The following is a 21399-nucleotide window of genomic DNA, read 5'->3' on the forward strand; positions in this document are numbered from 1 at the left end:
TTAATGCACGTACACATGTTTTGAATGCTGTTAAATTACGTTAAACCAGTCTTTCATACCTTAGCATAACTAATAATGACTGATATTGCACCAATTTACCACCTCCGGAACCAGTTGAGCTACAATAATGACTGACATTGAAAATATAATATTAATTACTGAATAACAACCAATATTTTCATAAACCAAAAAGAATTAATTAATTAATTAGTATAAATTATTTATTTTAAAGGAGATGTTGGTCCAATCACATGGACCCTAACCAACCCCAAAAAAGTTGAACCATCACCAACTCTCTCTCTCTCTTTACATCAATTATCCACCAAGAATTTTATCTCTCATCTTTATTTGAATTATCCCTAACAATTATATATATGTTTATTTAATTTATAGCTTTCTCTTTATCTAATTATGATGTTTGTGAATTCTCAATTATTTATTTGGAAGAAAAAAGAAACCCCCTTTTTCACCTACTACACAACCTCTTTCATGTTAGCCCAACTTCTCTACCTGCTTGATAACATGGGAAAAATAAATAAATTTTACCAATTTTAAAAAATATTAAAGTATGTTTCTCAAAAGAATAAAAATAAAATAAAAATATTAAAGTTTTATCAAGCCATAGCTCCTTTGTTCTTTTATAAAGTAATAAAAAAAAATATTATTTACAAGCGTACACACACACGCATGCATTCACATTAGTGTATATAGATAAACTGTATAAAAATCCAACTGAAGTAATCTTATCGGGTGTAATAGATAAATAACTCTGAATCAAATCAATTGGAAAATCACCATAACAAATGACAATACACTCTTATAGTGTGCACTGTGCAGTAGATCTTTTTATCTATGTAATAAATTAGACATCCCTTTCGGTAATTCTAGGAAGAACAACAAAAGGAAAATCCGAAGTATTTGTATTTGGATATTTCAACCACCCCAAGAAATTGAGTTGTCATTTTCCTATTGTTGTTTTAGGTATTGAGTATAAATTAAGTAAGTAATTCTTTTTATCATAACACTTAAATGACTTCATTGTGTGATTCTCAATGATTCTATAAAATTATTTTTTCAATATAGTATTTTTATTCCATTATTTTTAGTTTAGTTTACATTTTGTATTTCATGGAATATTATATATATTTTCTTAAAAATATTCGATGTAGGTCATTAGTCGATTTGTGAATACATTCTTCAAATAATTTTCCATTTAATTAGTGGAAAAGAAAAATAAGTGTGGTGCCAATAAAAATAAACAAACAATCGTTTTCTTTCTAGCTACAACCCCTTTACAACCATGCAATAATAATCAAACATTTCGCATTAAATAAAAAAAATCAAACATAGGCGCAACAGATAATTCAGTTGGTGGAATAAAAAAGTGTAAATTTACTCGACACATTTGAAAAAAAAAACGAGTTTTCTCATAATTAAAGAAAATTATAATAGTAATCAATCATAGGTATAATTTAGTGAGCAACTCCAATATCATCATCATCTCCTTTTCTCTCTCCTAATTCTCTCTCTCATCCTTTTGCACTATAAAAGAAAATATTGCATGCATTTCCAATATCATCATCATCTACCATATTTCTCTATTCCCCAACCCAGCCAAGAGAGAGAGAGAATTAAGGCACTTATAAATAATTGGCTTATAATAATTAAGAAGTAATTAAGGAAGATGGCGAAAATTAGCGACGGAATTGGTTGCTTAATGGTTGTGTTGGTGATAATTTGTTGCAAAATTCCAGGAGTTCCAGCAGCTTCTTACACAGTGGGCGAAGCTTCTGGTTGGTCAATTGGAGCTGACTACACCACCTGGACTTCTGACAAAACATTTGCCGTCGGTGACACCCTCGGTAACTTTACTTTTCCTCTCTTTATTATTAGTAATATATAGTATTTAATTTTTTTAAAATTAAAAGTTTAATATATATTTCAATTATGTCCCAAAATATTCGGAACAAAAAAAAAACGGAAATTGAAATGTTCCAAATTCAGAATTAAAACATTGCTACGATTGAAATCGGTGGAATCCAAAAATTACTTCACAATTTTGACCAGTTCAACACAAATATAAGAAAATAATATTATGGTACGGAATGTAAATATTGATTTTGTATGGGGGTAAAAATGTAATTTCGAGCAGTGTTCAACTACGCTCCGGGCCACACTGTGGATGAAGTGAGCGCAAACGACTACAAGTCGTGCACCACCGGCAACGCCATAGCCACGGACAGCAGCGGCGCCACCACCGTCGCGCTCAAGGCCGCCGGCCCTCATTACTTCATCTGCGGTGTTCCTGGCCATTGCGGCGGCGGAATGAAGCTAGCCGTCACCGTAGCAGCGAGCAGCACCGGTGGCGGTTCACTATCCGGCACCACCACCACATCTCCGCCGTCCAGCACCACCATCCCCGGCACCACTTCTCCGGTACCCCCAACCGGCGTCGCAACTCCAGCTGAAGGCACTCATATAGAGCCATCTTCGGCGGCGGCGGCGTTATCTCCGGCTGTGGCGGCGTATCTGAGCTTTTTCTTCGTGATGGTGAAGTATTTTGTAGTGTAGATTTATGTAGCCAGGATAGAGGCAGTGCTTCCATTATATTTCCTCTGCTATTTTTTATTTCCATTTTCTGAGATTTGTGTTCCTTATTTTCCTCTTTTAATTTCTTCCTATCGGTAATTAATTAATTAATCTCCTTGTAATTTCCTTTATTATTTTCGATTAATATGTTGTGTCTTATGTTTTACATTACTTTTTCTCTTTATATATAAACTAGCATTTTAATAGTAATAAAAAATGATCAATTTAATACATAAAAAAATATATAATACACTAATATAGTAAAATTTAAGAAAATTGTACTATTCATATTTTATATAATATTAATTTTTATATTAAATTTAAGAAAATAGTACTATTCATATATTATATAACATTAGTTTTTTTTTACGTAGTAAAATTTATAATCCAAACAATCTTTAACTCTTAAAATTTGACTTTTGAGATATATTAATAAAAAACTAAAAGATTGAAGCTAGAAGAATTCTTCAGGGTCAGTGTCAATTTTGATTTATTGAAAATATAGGTAGAAAATTAGCACAGAAAAAATATTAGAAATAAATAATTACAGAAATGCGATTAGAGTTTCTTACGGTTGTCCAGCGTTTCTTTCTTTTATATATAAGATAAGATAAGATAAATAAATTGTCTTTATAAATTTATAATTAGTTACTATAAGGTTAAAAGAGACACAAGGCTCTGATCCAAGCCCATGTTAGGCCCGAAAGGTGTTGGGCCTTTGAGAATCATCTATGCTGTTGAATTGTTCAAGTTTAGAATTCGGGCCTTGTCTAAACTAGCACAATTACTATAATGATGAATAAATTTTGTTTTGGGGCCTGATTACCAAGGGCCTGTTTGGCTTATTTTTAACAACTGATAAATCTGTATGTCTGATAAGTTATTTTAATGGTTGATAAGTTGTTACGTCTTACTTTCTAAATGAATCTCTAAAGTATTTGGATGATGAACTTATAAACTATTTTTACTGATTATTATAAGATTTTAAATAAAAAAAGTGGTCTAAATATATTTAAAAAAATAAAATTAATTTTCTCTCCTACATCTTATTTTTTGAAAATTTTAAGATCTTCCAAAAAAAAATTAACTATCAACTTATAAGCTCTTTTGAACAGCTTATAAACTTGCTAAAAATAAAAATATATATAAGTTTAAAGAAAATGTAAAATAGGAGGCAACAAACATTATTGTGAAGGGTGGAGGTGTAGCAAATTGAAAGGAGAGCACATGGGTATTGTTAAAGGATATGGTTCCACAGCTGTTAGCCCACGTGATTTTTGATACCCCTCATTTTACAGCTGTCTTCCATCCCTTTATATTCCTTTTATTATTCAAATTATTATTTCAATAATTCTAATTTTAATTATAAACAGATTTCGCATTCTTTTCACTATATTTGCCCCCAATCGTCTAAAATATTATTAAGAAAGACAAAAAAAATTATGTAAGAGTTGGGCATTATTGGGTTGTAACTTATAACGACTAGATTAATTGTCTTACTGGCTAATTAATTAATCGATTAGTAGAGTTTTAGATTTAATAATAATAATAACCTAGTTTGCATAATTAAAATTATTAATTTTCATTTTAGTAATCATCTACTAAATTCATAAGATTTGCATGTTAAATTCTAGTTTATTGAGTTATGTTATTTAATTATATGAACCGAATATATTACTAGCTCCTATTATGAATTGATAAAAACTTAGTCATATAAATTACTTTGTAAAATTAATTTAAATCTTACAATATTTGAAAAAAGGTGAATATGCTAAAGCTGTTAATATTTCTTTTCTATTATTTACTAATTACGTTTAATATAAAAGAAATATTACAATTAATTGAATGTCGGTTAATTCATTTTAAAAAACACAATAAATCAGAGAGTATTGATAATTTGATATAATAATTTAAACTAATATGAGATTAATTATCCGAAATACTACGTAAGAAAGCAGAGAGATCAAGTTCAGAGATGAAAGAATCCGTAAATAATCAAATCATATTACATCACAAATCAAATAAAAAACCCAAAAAATAAATAATCAAATTAAAACCTAGAAAATAAATAAGCGAACAGTGGCATAGAAAATTAACAGAGCAATCTTCCTAACTCGAGATCTAGAGCAACAAAGCAGCAGATAAAACCACCACTACTGCAGATCCGGCGGCGGCGGCGATTCCGTTCAAACCGGCAGCTGCGCTTGGTGGTGGAGCAGAAGCACCAGGGGGAGTGGCGATGGACGACGGAGGAGTAGCGGGACCGGGTGCTCCGGCAGGGGAAGTGGGAGGAGCAGGGGGAGAAGAGGCGGGGGAATCGGACGGCGGAGCTGATGCGGGCGGCGTAACGGTGGCTGATGGTGCTGGAACTGGTGCTGCTGCCACCGGCGTGGGCGGCGCCGCCACTGGTGCTGCTGTGGGAGCAGCCTTTGGCGAGGCGGATGGAGCCTGAGATACAACAGATCCAGCCACCAATGCGAAGATCAGTACCAGCATAGCTCCGGAATACTTGGCCGCCATTGCTGAATTTTTCGAGTGTTTTTCTTCTTTGTGGAAATATGGAAAGGAGAATGTGTAGAGAGAGAGAGAGAGTGAGAGAGAGAGAAAGCAAACAGTGGAAGCTACTGAAATTTAGCTAATGGCTAATCTCGTGTGTGTATATATACACACAGTTGATGAGTTTTCTTATTTTTTATTTTTTAAAATCGATATTGTAGTGATATATGTATTTGGCTAATTTTGGGTTAAGTTTTTAATTATAAGTTCGAAGCATATTAATTTGAAAATTAACATTTTAATTTTAAAAATAATAAAATTGAATTATTTTCTTTAGAAATAAAACAAAATGGGTAATCATTGGATTGACAGCTCAAAATTTAGGGTTTATGAGCATCGATGCGTGTTTTTCGGTGGCAACAGATCAGGGCCGCATCTGTTGTCGGGTATCTAATCTAACGGCTGAGATTTCTCCAACACATTAAGATTCGTTGGACCGTTGCAGCATTAATTAACAAGGAAAAACAATTATAGTTTACCGTTATGAGGCTTGAGGAACAAATTTATTTCAAATTAATGAATTGCGAATGACACCCCCAACATAAAAAAAGTTACGAACTCGTGCCCAATTTCATAACTCCAACGACATTTATGCAATTTTAGGTGAAATATTAATGTACCAGCATTTATAATGACATTTAAAAAAATTGTGTTTGCATTAAATAATTATTTTACAAATTTATGCTATACCAGATAAAATATATGTTGTGTGGATCTTTTAGCTTCAATCTATACATGTTCAAATAAAAATGTAATCAAATTTTGAGTGTAAATGAATATTCTAGATTCATCCCGATATTGTATCACTTACTTAGAGTAATTAATGTGGCATCCAAAACGTCAATCATTGCAAATGAGCTTCCACGCACGTAAACTCAAGTCGGTTGATCTGCTGAATGAAACGAGTATGTAAAGGAAATGTAGTAGTGCAAATAACATATGTAAAAGTGAGCTTGAACGACTATTGATAGTTATACTAGCAGCATCTTTATTGGGCTTACGACCGTAATTTAATGCAATTGATCCATTAACTTATTTATTTGTTACCATGTTGGGTGGATCTTTTACCTTCAATCTATACATGTTCGAATAAAAATATAGTCATTTTATGTGTAAATGAATATTATAGATTCATCCCGATATTGTATCACTTGCTTAGAGTAATTAATATGGCATGCAAAACGTCAATCATTGCATATGAGCTTCCACGCAGAGAGTTATGGAAGAATAAGTTCAATTGCTTGCGAGATGAGCGTATGTAAACTCAAGTCGGTTGATCTGTTGAAGGAAACGAGTATGTAAAAGAAATGTATTAGTGTAAATAACATATGTAAAAGTGAGCTTGAGCGACTATTTATAGTTATGCTAATAGCATCTTTATTGGGCCTACGACCGTATTTTAATACAATTGATCCATTAACTTATTTATTTGTGGATGTTTGTATTTTGGACCCAATGGAATAAGCCCAATATAGTATACCACATTGACATTCATTAAAGATGTATTATAGCAGCCCAATAAAGACGCTACTAGTATAACTATAGCTGCATCATGATATTAATTTTTAATTATTATATTATTAATTTATTTAGATAGTTGACTAATGGTTGACCGTACAAGATTTAATGTTGCCCTAAAACCCTAATCCGGTTACCCAACTCAACTCGGTTTGGCGCCTGCGCCATCATCGTCTTTTTCACAATCAATCCTGTTTATTTCAGCTGCCTTATCAAACACGCGCGCGCGGCCACCGCCGGACAAACGCGCGCACGGCCACCGCCGTACGCAAGGTCACTGCCACCACCTTCTCCGGCGCGCGACCATCACATTGCCGCCGAGGTAATTGCTCTGTACTTCTGTGGTGTATATACTAGATAAATTGATTATGTGATATTCCCCTTTGCTAAATGTTCCGAATCTGAATATCTATGCTCAATGGCATTGTTGTTATTCTTCATATCTAAAACTTGTTTTTTGTAATATCACATATATTAATTTCATCCTCCCTTCTCTATTCAGCTCCTGGAACTCACAACATTAATAGAGATGGCTCTTCGTTTTGAGGTACTGTGTCTTGTCCAATGGTAGCTTATAATCACTTTCTGTTTACGTCAGTAGAATTTCGATTAATTAATACTCAATAAATCAATAACCTCACTTAAATAATAAATTTTTCTTGTCCCGACTCGATAAAAAATGTATTAAATTATTAGTTCGATAATTTAATATTTCGCTAAATTAATAAAATTTTACTAGTCCCGACAATATTAATTTATAGAGGTTTAACTGTGTTATTTTCCCTATACTAGATTCTGGGAAGGTTCAACCGTGCTCGAGCAGCTAAACTCACACTTCCGCATTTTGTGTGCGAGACGCCTTTATTTATGCCTGTCGGTACACAAGGTATGGTTATCCGTCTTTAGTGTTGCTTATGGTTAGATACACCAATGGTTGGTTACTAGTGGATTATGCTTCGATCGCATGATGTAAAGGAAAGTTATGATTATTTACACTTTGTTCTTATCTCCCTGGTTTGGAGTATGATTTGATGTTATGGTACTTGATGTTGTCACTCGATCTATTTTATATTAATAATCCTGCTGAATGCGGATGCAGCATCTTGATCGTCTCATTTGTAATGATTTTAGTATTTCTTGATTACAGGCACGATAAAAGGTTTAACGACTAGCCAGCTCGAGGAAATTGGATGCCATATAATTCTCGGAAACACGTATCACTTGGCTCTACGGCCCACCTCTGAGCTCATTCATGATATGGGGGGCCTCCACAAATTCATGAATTGGCCTAGGGCATTGCTGACCGACTCTGGTGGCTTTCAAATGGTAGCCTTTTCCGTTTTTTGTGTTTCCCTTTCGTCATATATTCCAATGATTTTCGGAAACCTTTTCTCTATTGTATGCAATTAAGTTTTATCATTTAAGTTTTATTTCTTCGTTTTGCTATTTGTGATTGCTCAACAGAGATACATGCCTTGAAAATAACTTAATTGTGTTGGTAGGTCTCGTTATTGCATCTGGCCGACATCACCGAGGAGGGTGTAACGTTTCAGGTGCGCTTTAAGCTTTTTCTGTTATGTTTATAGTCCATGATTCTAACTCTGCTTAGTGCCTCTCTCACACAATATGTTTATGTTTGCTTTTGCAGTCTCCAGTTGATGGGAAACCAATGCTACTTACTCCAGAAGAGTCGATACAAATACAAGTAAAATTCTTTCACCAGTTTTCTTACCTAACTTTCAATTACTACTAGCATGTGAACACGGCCATGCCTGCACTGGAAGTCCCACCGTATTTGGCTAGTAAATGAGGCAATTGATGTTATTTATTCACTAGATGTATTCCGAATCCTAAAAATACAATCTCTCTATTTGTAAACAAACTGATGTCTATAAAACCACCAATAAATATCAGTTGTCAAATATGCTTATATATGTGGGTGTGTTAGGATATATATTTATGTCTGTGTGTAAATATTATGTCTATGGAATTGAATTGTAGCCCATTAAAAGCATTCGTCTCGTCCAGACTGTAAGCACTGTGATCGCTGATGCAGGACAACAAATGGTGCCCTATATGAATTCTTGACTTGATCAACAATGTGCTCCTTACCCCATGGTCTGCTTGCGCCTTACAGGTCTCGTTAACGAATCTTAGGAAAGATTTATCTCGTGTCTGCAACACATACAATGCTTTTTTTTGATCCTCCTGTGTAATTGTTTTTGGCTTTATTTGCTCAGTTTGTGTAATGGCTCAATTTTGTAGACAAATTGTTGCCTTTTACTATTTTTCTTAAATAAAAACAGTTACACTTATCCATATGTAGTTTTCATTATTTCAGTTGCTTCTATGGTATCTTGTTTGCTCATTCAATTTCCTTCGACTGTCGCAGAATCGAATAGGAGCTGATATTATTATGGCCCTCGATGATGTTGTTAAAACCACAATCACAGGCCCACGGATTGAAGAGGCTATGTATCGTACTCTTCGTTGGATAGATAGGTGCATAGCAGGTAAGGAAATTGTATGGTAACATGCGTATGCATACTGTTTACTTGTATTTGCAATCGTGTCTATATACATGAAGGTTGAATGAGTACGGAAAATTAATTGTTGAGCCAGTATTGCTAACTGTCAATTGGTTATATCATAACTTGCATTATTCCGTGTTCGTTTTCTACTTGTACTCCATAATGAAAGGAAACTGGGGAAATCGACTTATATCAGTTTGAAATACTGCTTTTTCCATTTAAGTATTTTATCAGTACCACTTATTGCAATGCCAATGTCTGCATCAGCACACAAGAGACCTCACGAGCAGAATTTATTCGGAATTGTACAAGGTGGCTTGGATCCAGTATTAAGGTCAGTTTAAACGTGGCCCTCAATTATTTTATGTAATCTGCATAGACATATGTTTACTTTTAGATGTCTAATTTTCTTGATTCTCTGTGCAATTAATTGCTGACAGGGATATATGCGTCAAAGGTTTAGTGGACAGAAATTTGCCTGGGTACGTCGATATACTCTTCCTCACAGTTATGATTTAGCATGCAACAGCCTTCTAAAACATTCATGCAAGTTGATTTAAATGATTTTGTCTGGACCTAATCAACACTTATTTTATGTCTCTTCACGAAGCAAGATAACCCAATACGAAAAGAGACAACGAATCAACAATAATAAACAATTATTTATTTATTTATTTATGTGAAATAGTATACCAAATGTATGTTATTCTGAATTAGCTGAAACAACTTAGTTTATCCTTGTGAGCAGCTATGCTATTGGTGGTCTTGCTGGAGGTGAAGATAAAGATTCATTTTGGCGCGTTGTTGCCCAGTGCACAGCTGCATTACCTGAGGACAAACCACGATATGTTATGGTGCGCACTCTATTTTCATGTTATTTTATCGTACCTTCACTATGTCCCTATATATTGGTTTCAATTTTCTTAATGCTTTATATATATATATTTACACAGGGTGTTGGCTATCCACTAGATATTGTAGTTTGCAGTGCATTAGGTGCTGACATGTATGATTGTGTCTATCCTACACGCACTGCTCGTTTTGGGACGGCTCTTATACCCGAGGTATCAATTTTCTAATGCTTTATATATATATATATATATATATATATATATATATATATATATATATATATATATATATATATATATATATATATATATACACATATACATACATATATACACACACACAGTCGATATGTATGGTTGCTCGTACGATTATGCTAAATGATTATATTCTTATGTAGGGAGTTTTAAAACTTAAACACCAGGCTATGGCTAATGATACTCGCCCGATCGATCCTACATGTGAATGCACTGTACGAACCACTTGTTTCTTCTTAATTATTATTTACAAGTGAAATTCTTTTTTTATCTCTAAATTTTCTTACCCTGGAGAACGTATTTACAGGTATGTAAAAAGTATTCACGAGCATACATTCACTGCCTTGCCACTAAAGAGGCAATGGGATCCATACTTATATCTTATCACAATTTATATTACATGATGAAGGTCTGTTTACGTAATTTTCTATTGAGAACTCGGAAAAAAAATTCCTCTTATTAATTTTTTTTCCAGCATCAGATTAACGTGTTTATATCGTTATTTGCAGCTTAGCAGGGATTTACACTCCTCTATTGTTGACGGCCGATTTCCAGAGTATGTTTTTTGAGTAATTACGTTGCTTTGCATTCATTTTTGTTTTCTCGCATTCGTTTCTATTTACTAAATCTACTAGATTTGCCGTGTCACGACTTTTTTTTCTTTCCCCCCAGGTTCGTCTGCACGTTTCTGCAAAAAATGGTACTTCTCCTTGAATTTTATCTTATGAAAATACTGTGTGTTATATATCTTACTAGGAGATTTATTGCAAATTTTCTAAATTCTGGTGCTGACCGTACAGTTTCCGAAAGGCGATGTTCCTCAATGGGTGTGCAATGCTATGGAGGTCGCCGGTATCGATATATCGTCGTGTTGTATTCAGGGTTCGCCGGAACGGAACGGGAACGGTGCCCGCCGTTCCGGAATCCCTAATAAAACCGTTCTCTCCCCTTTGACGCGGCGGACCACCGTTACGGCCGAGACTTAGCCGGGAAACGGCACCGGAACGGTCTGACGCTGACCTTGACGGCACTCCATGACTTGTACTCCACCCCCTTCATCTTAAATTATATCCTTTAATTTGTGAGTATTGATATATTTATTATATACTAAAAAAGCTTAGGAAATTAAGAGGTGATTTATATACAGCAGCAGCAACATATATTTTGTAGTCAATATGTTGCTTTTCTCTAGGGTTTAGGATTTTATATTTTTAGGATTTATAGAGGGGAAAGAAAATGAAGATGTGAATTTAAATATAGTAACATACAATTTAAACTTTGTCTACATAACCTCATTGTACTTTCAATATAGCATATGACCCCCGTGTATTTTAATATGGACATATAACCTCTTGTACTTTTAAAAATTTCCTTTTTCGTAATGAACATTATTATTTACTAAGTGAAATACCGTTGGTAGGGGTGGGCATTCGGGTCGGGTTATTCGGGTATAACCCGACCCGGTCGGGTATTACCCGACCGGATCGGGTAATTTTTGACGTAACCGGGTTTTTCCCGGGTTCGGGTACCCGGTGCTCCCAAACCGGGTCGGGTCCGGGTATTAGAAATTCTACCCGGGTACCCGACCGGGTACCCGGTTAAAAAAAAAAAAAAAAAAAAAAAAAAAGAATTTTTTTATATATGTATATGTCTGTAAACAGACTATGTATATAGATATGTATATGTTTGTATGTATATATATGTATATGTCTGTATGTATATGTTTGTATGTATATATATATAATATATGTATGTCTGTAACTGTAATACAGACTATGTATATAGATATGTATATGTTGTATATATATATATATTTATATATATAAATTTATATATATATATATATATGTCTGATTATATATGTATATTTTATGTAAATTTAGTTACTGTTTTTTTGATATTATTTTTATTTTTTTTGTGATTAATTGTTTTTGTGTAATAAATTTAGTAATTCTTCTGTTTTTATGAATCTGTGTATATAACAATATGTTTTACTTCCCGTATTTGTAATCCAAGTAAAGAAACATCTAATATATTTTTGATATTTTATGAAGTTTGATGTCACATTTCGAATTGGAAGTAATAAATAATTATTAGGAAAAAAAATTAATAATAATAAAAAAAAAAAAAAAAAAAAAAGAGGAAAATAGCAAAACCCGAACCCGACCCGAACCCGACCCGAAATAACCGGGTACCCGGTTGCCGGGTACCCGGTTATCTCGGGTCGGGTTCGGGTAATGTTTTTTTTGCAAAAAACCCGAATAACCCGACCCGAATAACCCGAATAACCCGACCCGACCCGAATGCCCACCCCTAACCGTTGGGGGTTATATGGAAAGTATAAGGGGTTGTGTGCACAAAGTTCAAACTACAGGGATTATGTGCATAAAACTCAAACAACAGGGAGTTGAGTGCTATTTACTCCAAAATTAATAATTTTATCATTGACTTTAGAATATTTGGATTCAAAATTTGAAAATTATTAATTCGTTCAATTCTGCAATAAATTTTTAATTATTGAAATAAAATCCGAGTATTTTATACCAAACATTTAAAGATCTTCACTATATACTATAACAAATTTCAAAATTCTTCATTAAGAAATAAAATAATCCTACCCAATTAAAAGGTGAGGGAATAAGTAACTATTTTACATTTCCATGTTTAATAATAAAACAGAAATAAAAAAATAAAATTAAATATGCGTTTTGTGTCCCAGGAATCTATTTCTGGAACTCTATATATATATAATATAATAATCTGAACAAAATCTTCAATTCTGAGCTCTGACCATCACCACCACCTCCTTCGCTGCACAGTACAACAGTACTGTATACTCTTCCTCCCCCATTTGAATTAAATACAATTTTCTATTTCTATATATATTTAATATTTTTTTCTCCCTAATAAATAAATAAATAATAATAATATAGTAATTAGGGCATTACTGCTCTCCCTCATCTCTCCCACGATTCCCACTATCTTCTTCACCAATCATCATAAATGCCTTCCAATTTTCATACAGCAACAGAGGCATAATCATATGCAGTAACACGAGCGCGTTTTGTATTTCTGTGTGTGTGTGTGTGTGTATAAATCAATCGAGGTAATTTTAGAGAGAGAGAGGGGTTTTTGGTTCAGTGGTTTTTTGTTTGATACTTTATTTGTTAGAGAGAGAAGTGAATGGCGGTGGTGGTAAAGCGGAGGTGGCGGACGTTTCTGATTCTGCGGCGGATGCTAATGTGCGCCATCGGGGTTATAGGTCTGATTGCACTCATTTCCGTACACGTCGAAGAAGTTACCAAGTTGCCCGCTGATTCTTCTTATAAGCTCCCTACGGTCTGCTTTCGCTTCTATTTTTTTTATCTTATTTGGTTGTATTTTTGAACGAACTTTGGTAACTTCTTAAAGACTGATTTTGATCTCTCTGTTCTGTAATCTGTAATCTGTTTCCCCATTTTTGGTTTTTTGGTAATTATTCTTATTCCTAGGTGCATTCATGGGTTTTAATTTAAGTTGAATATGTAGCCGACTAAGAAAAAGCTAATTCATTAGTTTTTGATGGTAGATTTTTGTTCTTTAGTAAATTTTTGTTGAAATGTTTTTTTGTTATGTCAATCTAAATCTTGAATTGTGAAGATGTGATTCGATTCGATTCGATTTTTGTAGCAACAGGAAATTGGGTATCAAAAATTGAGCAGAGAGGGAAACTGGCTGCAAGAGTTTGCTCCGCCCCATTCGTTGAAATCTCCTTTCACTGCTCATAAGGTTTTTTGACTTCTCTCGAATATATTTCACAAATGTACTTATTCCTCATAAGAGTTATAATTCCGAAAACATAAAAGAAAAAAAAAAGAAAAGAAGAGAGAGAGAGACGTTGTCGTTTCGTTGTGCTCATTTTACATGTGAGTGTGTGTGCCTTTAGTATGTGTTTGAGTGTAGGTGCGCACTTATTCATAAAAAAGTAGTCATGCACTTTTCATGTTTTCACTCCTTTAGATTTGACAGTTGGATGGTGCAAGTGGGAGATTGGATTCGGACAAGCTGTGGAAGCCGCCACCTAATAGAGACTATGTACCTTGCACCGAACCGAGTTTATCCTACAGAAGTAATGACCTGCTTATCGATTTCTTATTTTCTACAGTTACTATTTTATATTACTCCACTCTTCCATGTATTATTCCGTTTGTTGCTTATAGTGTTTAGTGTCATCTCTTTTTTTCAGCTCTTCCAGAATCTCGAGGGTACCTGCTTGTACATGCAAATGGGGGCCTTAATCAGATGAGAGCAGGGGTTTGTCTTTCTCCTCTCCGTCTTTATATATACATATTGGTGTAGATATTCTTGGATTACCAACAAATTATCATGTAAACAGTTTGTCGGTTCTCTCTTGTGAAATTTCAAAAATAATGTTGAGTTATGACGAACTGTAAGAACAAGGGAGTGCTGGAATTGCTTTATTAACTATTCACATGTACCGTAAACAAGAAAATAAATTAGCATTAGTTTGAGTCTTTAGTTTGAAACAGCCTACCTCTTCGAAATAGTTAGCGTCATATTACGAAGTCAAAGAAGATCCTTCATTAGGTCAAATTCAGTCTTTTCTGAGTACGGAGTATACAGTGTTGAAATCTCTGAGCAGTTTTTTATACCAGCATGCCCACATATTTGGCTCTTGGTCGCAGATATGCGACATGGTTGCTGTTGCACGTATAATAAATGCTACTCTCGTGATTCCTGAACTAGATAAACGCTCATTGTGGCAAGATTCAAGGTACGCTGTTAACGCTGTACTTGTATATCAAATGTCTATCTGGATGAAGTAAATTTCTTTTTTTTTTTTTTTTTTTTTTTTTTTTTAATTTAATCTCTTACTCTTGAAATTGCAGCAACTTTTCCGACGTGTTTGATGAATACCATTTTATCAACTCTTTGATTGACGATGTAAAAATCATAAAAAAGCTCCCCAAAGAATTAGCAAGTGCCACTAGGGCAGTTAAGCATTTCAGAAGTTGGTCCGGAGTAGACTATTACGAGCAGGAGATCGCTAAGATGTGGGAAGAATATCAGGTACTTGTAGAAACGCTGAAATTCTATTCACTTCGTGTCTAGAATATTTGAACTTATTTAAAATTTATACGCACTCATTTTTCTAGGTTATTCGAGCAGCGAAATCTGATTCTCGATTAGCAAACAATAACCTTCCACCCGACGTTCAGAAGCTGCGATGCCGTGCTTGCTACGAAGCCCTTCGGTTTGCTCCTGAAATTGAAAAAATGGGAAAAGTACTCACTCAAATTTTATCTGAAGTCATAATCTTGGTTATCAACTTATTCAGTTAAATTGTTCGCATTTTTTCAACGTTGAATTCTTCTTCCCTCTGTAGTTGTTGGTAGATCGAATGAGATCATACGGTCATTACATCGCTTTGCATTTACGGTTTGAGAAGGACATGCTCGCCTTCAGTGGCTGCACACACGATTTATTCCCAGAAGAAGCCGAGGAACTTAAGACAATCAGGTAAAAATATCTCGATTCTTTTTGTATGATGATACCTTACTTCTATGTGACACATGATGTAATCTAATTATTTTAATTTTTCGAAATTTTTAGAGACAATACAACATGGTGGAAAGTAAAAGATATTGACCCGTTAGAACAGAGAGCCAAAGGGTACTGTCCACTAACACCAAAGGAAGTTGGAATGTTCCTTCATGCTCTCGGTTTTCCATCGAGTACCCCGATATATATAGCTGCTGGAGATATATATGGTGGTGAATCTCGTATGTCTGATTTGAGGGGTCGATTTCCGATATTAATGAACAAGGTATGATTACTGATTATTATATTCTCTCTCGTGAATTTACGTAATCTTCTGATTTATTCGAAATAACAATAAATAAATAAATAAATAAATAAATGATTTTGCAGGAAAAGTTGGCATCGACTGAGGAACTCGCTCCTTTCATCAATCATGCATCACAAATGGCTGCACTTGATTACATTGTATCAGTTGAGAGTGATATTTTCATTCCGACATATTCGGGAAATATGGCAAGAGCTGTTGAGGGCCATCGTCGTTTTTTGGGACACAGGAAAACCATTTCCCCTGACAGGTGAGATATATTTTTTTTCTTCATGATTATGTATTGATAATTGCTAATTATTTTGATTTTTCGTGCTTATTAGAAAAGCGCTTGTTCGGTTGTTCGATAAAATTGAGGGTGGGACAATGAAAGAGGGCAAGAATCTGTCGAATAAGGTCATTGATATTCACAGAAGAAGGTATGCATGCCACCATGGAAGTTGTTTATTAATTCGTATAAGGGCAAAAACCAAAAGTTAAAATTTCGTGCTTCGTAATATTGTATAAAAAAGATTGGTACTTGATTTTTCAGGCAAGGATCACCGAGGAAGAGGAAAGGACCGGTGACAGGAACAAAGGGAACCGATAGGTTTCGTTCGGAAGAGGCATTTTATGTGAACCCTTTACCAGATTGTTTGTGTCAGAATGAATCAACACGTTCGAGCACTTCCTTTGTAATAAAGTAGACTTAGGGCATTAAAATTTTCTATTTTTTTTTTCTTAAAAAATAACACGGCATGCTCGGGAAGTGGTGGATGGCTCACATTGTGCAGGTTTTTTGCTCTTTTAATGGTGAAAACCTCAGAAGGTGATGACATCATATACTGTGGATATAAATTTCAGTGGAAAAACAAACGCCTAGCTGGAGATTCGACGAATTGGCAAGAAACGAGGGATTCAGAAAAGGGCTTTTTCGTATGCGGAAATACATGAATTTTTGTAGTAGGCAGAGATAAAATTTCGAATTTTTTTGATTTCTTTTGAGTGAGTTCATAGAGCAGAAATAGACTGCAATGTAGGTAGTTATTCATTCTTGTGCACCTGCTGATAATGTGTGTGTATATATATATGTATGCCCTTCTGAGATATATGATGAAGAGGGCAGTATTTTCATTCATTTATTAGGTCTTTTTTCTTATTAAAATTTAATAATTTAATATTTTTCGCACCTCGTCACTTTTCATTCTCATTTTCTTCATATTATCTGACGCACGTTACATCTCATCAATTAAAATGTTATATTGTAAATTTGTAATTACTATTAAATAAAATATAGATAGATATATATGTTTATGATTAATTAATTAATTAATTAATTAATTACATTTTAATAAAAAAAATTAAAATGAATTCGAAGAAATATGAAATATAAATAAATTACTATAATTAAAATACCAAATGTTATTACTTATTATTATAGTAGAAATTTTAGGCCTCACATAACTTGCGGAGTCCAATCCACTAAGGCCCCTTTACATTCGTTTTGGGCCCAAAAAGTTTATTGATAGTCCTTTCTCTCTCCTCTCGACTCTCTCTCTCATCTCTCTCTCTCTCTACACTTGGGTAGCTGATTACTCTCTAGAATCTCCACAGCCGTCACCAGTTTCCTCCTTCAATGGCCGAGGTTGAAGCCACCAATCTCCCAACCCTAGCTGAGGTACTTTTTATTCATGGATTTACGAATTAATTCAGCTCTTGTCGTTATTGTTTAATTTTCTCTTGTTAATTCTATCGTTTTTAATGGTTTTTTTTTTCATTTTTTGAAATTATATTATGTTTGTCAGATCTTGGTACAGACGATTAATTTGTCGACATCCTAGATTTGAATTTGTCCGGGAATTTTTGTTTGTCGGGGAAGGGTTGGATGAGGTGGGCTGAATTATAGGTTCTTTGTCATAAGTATCATATTTAGATCCACAATGAAAAAATATTTTATGCCTTTCCTTGTGAGAATTTCTGTTACAGAGGATTGTAGCCATTGGATTGATGATTTATTTATGATCGGATCAAAACCTAATTGTAGGTTTGATGGAGAATTTTGACATTAACCTATATGAATCTGATATTTGAAAATTATGAAGTAGGAGGATTGAATTTTGATGGTTTGCTAGTGAATCTCTCGATTATATAGTTGGAGTGCTTACTTTCTGTTTTTCGTTAAACTGAACTTTGTTTATTGGGTTTCTTCACCGTTTGAAATATCTTAACACTGTCAGTATTTGTGATTTCTTTGGGGGGCTATTTCAATGTCGTCATATTATATTGTGTAAAAGAAATAAATGTTACTCGTGTTTTTTAGGAAATGCAACTTAATAAACTTTAATTTGTGTTTCTAATCCATTTTTTGAGCTTGGTATGGAGTTCTGGTTTTGCGCCGTTCCTACCGTTGCATGCTATTTATCAGATATCACAATGAAGCGCGTTCAGATTTCTCTACTAATTATTTTATTTTCAGGGAAAGAAAAATGTGTATCTAAGAAATATATAACTGTATTAATTGGGGTCCTTTTTTGACAATTAAACTTCGCAATTTAAAAGCTGCATCTGGTTGTACCCACAAATTCGCTGAACTATTTCTATATTACAAAACCCTGATGCCCATTTGGTAAACGAAGCTACCTTTTTTTTTTTTTTTTTTAATCACCTATTTGATTCTCCCGATATAAGGGTTTTCAGACATGAAGTTCAAAGGTGTTATGTTCACCAATTGTTCAGACTTCGTAGTCTAAAGGGGGTCGGTCCCTTTAAAAGCACCCCTTATTTTATTCCTACACTCGTACAAGCAAAATATGTTTGAGTTTTGAACATTAACACCATTTTCACTTTATACTGATTGTTATTTATGACAGATGGAATAATAAGAAACGAAAAGTGTTCCCTTAATTTTTTTTAATTTTTGCACGTGTGAGTTTTCTGTTCGTTGTTAGAGCTTACGTTTCGTATGGCATACTGTATCTAATTCCTTGGTGTGCACAGCATTATTTACTGGAAGAGAAAGAACAGAAACCAGAAATGGCTGCAAAACCCGTCGAAGAGCCTGAGGTCGAACCCTCAGTAGATGAGGTCAAGCCCTCAGTAGATGCTGCAGCTACTGCAGCTACTGAAGAAGTTGTCGAGAAAACCGAGGAAAGCACAACTGTTGTTGATAGTGAAGAGGACAACAAAGCTCCAATTGAAGAAATCAATGAAATCAAGGAATCCAGTCCTGCTGAAGAAGCCAGTGAAGAAAGCAATGAAACCCCCGAAGAATCCGAAAATCAAGAAGCTGAAGAGACGCCTGAGATTAAGGTTTAGGTTGCTAATCACAATATCTTTTGTTGTGTTGTGTTTTTTTTTTCTTTGTTTTATACTTACAATACTTCTTTCATAATTCCAATTTTGCAGATTGAGACAGCACCAGCAGATTTCCGTTTCCCAACTACTAACCAAACCAGACATTGCTTCACCCGATACATTGAGTATCATCGGTAGTTAACTAAACTTGTTTGCTACCTTTCTTTCTTGATCTAATCTTGATATATTCTTGAAACATTATGATTTATATCAGTATGTTTTTTTATTTTCTCAGGTGTGTTGCTGCTAAAGGTGATGAAGCGCCCGAGTGTGACAAATTTGCTAAATACTATCGCTCCCTTTGCCCTGGTGAATGGGTATGTTGTCATACACTAAACATGATGCTGCTTATAATTATTTATATATTGTTAGCATTTTACATTCTGACCTGCTTTATTCTTCCCACTTCTCCTGATAAATTAATAAACGAAAAGAACATATGAAAATCAGGTTAAATAAAGTAAAATAAAAGGAGGGCCGATGCTGAAATAGGAAGTATGATTGGGAGCAATCGAAGAATTCTTAACTCTTTGGCGTAGAATGCATTTTATAATAAAAATAAATAAATAAAAAATCAGTAGTTTCATGACTTAGGGCGATGAAAAGGCTAATCATGGTTTATACTTGACCGCAGGTCGATAAATGGAACGAGCAAAGGGAAAATGGTACTTTTCCAGGTCCTCTGTAACTGAATTCCTCAGAGGAGGTTTCATCGTTTTCGAATCATACTCCATTTATAGAATTTTTCTTGTAAGCATGCTGAGAAATAAAAAATTATGGGTCGTGTTCTTCTGAAGAACTTAAAGCCCGAACTGTAATGCGGTGGCAACAATTTCGTCCTTATTGATTTGATGTCTTATGTTCTAAACTCTGGCTTCTTCATACGTGAGTATTTTTCCTTAATTTTTTTTTTCAAATTTATTTATTTATAAATATATTTATTCAATCGTAAATCCAAGTCATTAAACCATCTGACCAATTGGATCAGGACACGTATCCAGCAATTAAACTTTTATTAAAATTCTTCTAGCCTGTTGACACTGCAGGACTAGTACAATTAGGTTAATTAAATCTCCTGGGTTTACAAAAGTCCCATTATGAAATCCCACATATACATAATCAAATATCTAAAAGTCACGTCTGCCCCTCTCTCTCTCTCTCTCTCTCTCTCTCCCCATACAAAAGAAGAAAAACACACACGTACCTTCTGATTGATAGATTGATGGATCGATGGATGGTGCTGGTAGAGTGGGATACGAATACAGTTACCGGCTGCGAAAGGGTGATGATATGCTTGCAAATATAGACGAATGCATCTTATTTCCTGGAAAGAAAAACATAATCTGCGAGATTAGAACTAATTTTATCGTTAGGAAGAATAAAAGACATTTGATGAGGACGAAATTATTAACTCGGAAAAATTTCCTATGGTGTTCAACATGCAAGGCTTCAACTTTCTGATCGGGTATGTGAAGATGCTCTCAATTTCGTTCAATCTCAAGTGTCCGAACTAAATGTCATGGCTATAGCTGTCGATCTCGATGTTTGCATTGTTCAACAAGACGGGGAGTCGATCGATGATACGAGGGAAAAGGGCAATTTGGTCAAAAAGGATGGTCCCTCTATACTTGCACTTGATGCGATTCAAACATAACATGCAGCATAAGAATATGCAATATTCAAATTTTACGGATTTCCTTAGGAGAATGACTAGAACTAGAGTGGCGAATACCGAAGAGGGTACGAGGCTTATGAAGGTTTGTTCGATTTGTTCCAAGGGTCCCACTTTTGGAACTCAGATATCGAGTCTCAGTATTTGTGGGCATGCTTTACATAGCCATTGTGTTGTTCGGTATTTGGAGCAAGACCCCACGTGCGGTTCTCCTGCCTATGATCCAAA

General features: G+C 34.5%; 5 protein-coding genes across 8 annotated transcripts; 4 read left to right on the plus strand and 1 right to left on the minus strand.

The window, feature by feature from the left end:
* Positions 1-1292: 1292 nt before the first annotated feature.
* LOC105959346 (blue copper protein) lies at positions 1293-2755 on the plus strand. Its single transcript, XM_012983432.2, has 2 exons — positions 1293-1862; positions 2153-2755. The coding sequence occupies exons 1-2, from the start codon at positions 1685-1687 to the stop codon at positions 2569-2571; spliced, it is 597 nt and encodes a 198-aa protein (XP_012838886.2). The 5' UTR covers positions 1293-1684; the 3' UTR covers positions 2572-2755.
* A 1802-nt stretch (positions 2756-4557) lies between these two features.
* Positions 4558-5434, minus strand: LOC105958775 (uncharacterized). The gene has a single exon (XM_012982779.2). It carries the CDS (start codon positions 5107-5109, stop codon positions 4711-4713), a length of 399 nt encoding a protein of 132 aa, XP_012838233.2. The 5' UTR covers positions 5110-5434; the 3' UTR covers positions 4558-4710.
* Positions 5435-6689: 1255 nt separating this feature from the next.
* On the plus strand, positions 6690-11590 carry LOC105963015 (uncharacterized). Of its 3 annotated transcripts, XM_088812854.1 has the most exons (17): positions 6690-6985; positions 7166-7210; positions 7456-7549; positions 7811-7989; positions 8166-8216; positions 8312-8368; positions 9056-9176; positions 9462-9528; positions 9635-9676; positions 9943-10048; positions 10148-10258; positions 10444-10515; positions 10608-10709; positions 10810-10856; positions 10973-11000; positions 11101-11171; positions 11340-11590. In XM_088812854.1, exons 2-17 carry the CDS (start codon positions 7193-7195, stop codon positions 11362-11364), a joined length of 1191 nt encoding a protein of 396 aa, XP_088668980.1. In that variant the 5' UTR covers positions 6690-6985; positions 7166-7192; the 3' UTR covers positions 11365-11590. The 3 variants fall into 3 exon arrangements, 2 of the variants coding, with proteins under 2 accessions (XP_088668980.1, XP_088668979.1); XM_088812853.1 differs by having other exon boundaries at positions 11101-11429; XR_016029483.1 differs by lacking the exon at positions 11340-11590 and having other exon boundaries at positions 6809-6985; positions 10444-10504; positions 11101-11176.
* A 1470-nt stretch (positions 11591-13060) lies between these two features.
* Positions 13061-17323, plus strand: LOC148765490 (O-fucosyltransferase family protein). Of its 2 annotated transcripts, none has more exons than XM_088813395.1 (12): positions 13061-13639; positions 13970-14068; positions 14309-14408; positions 14526-14593; positions 14986-15074; positions 15190-15370; positions 15457-15585; positions 15687-15820; positions 15914-16127; positions 16232-16416; positions 16490-16585; positions 16699-17323. In XM_088813395.1, the coding sequence occupies exons 1-12, from the start codon at positions 13484-13486 to the stop codon at positions 16850-16852; spliced, it is 1605 nt and encodes a 534-aa protein (XP_088669521.1). In that variant the 5' UTR covers positions 13061-13483; the 3' UTR covers positions 16853-17323. The 2 variants fall into 2 exon arrangements, with proteins under 2 accessions (XP_088669521.1, XP_088669522.1); XM_088813396.1 differs by having other exon boundaries at positions 13076-13639; positions 13976-14068.
* A 296-nt stretch (positions 17324-17619) lies between these two features.
* On the plus strand, positions 17620-20367 carry COX6B (cytochrome C oxidase 6B). The gene is made up of 5 exons (XM_088812855.1): positions 17620-17823; positions 19143-19454; positions 19551-19633; positions 19735-19816; positions 20134-20367. The coding sequence occupies exons 1-5, from the start codon at positions 17782-17784 to the stop codon at positions 20185-20187; spliced, it is 573 nt and encodes a 190-aa protein (XP_088668981.1). The 5' UTR covers positions 17620-17781; the 3' UTR covers positions 20188-20367.
* The last annotated feature ends 1032 nt before the right edge of the window (positions 20368-21399 follow it).

The sequence above is a fragment of the Erythranthe guttata genome, chromosome 14 (assembly GCF_056151865.1).
Source record: "Erythranthe guttata isolate IM_541 chromosome 14, IM_541, whole genome shotgun sequence".
Taxonomy (NCBI): Eukaryota; Viridiplantae; Streptophyta; class Magnoliopsida; order Lamiales; family Phrymaceae; genus Erythranthe; species Erythranthe guttata.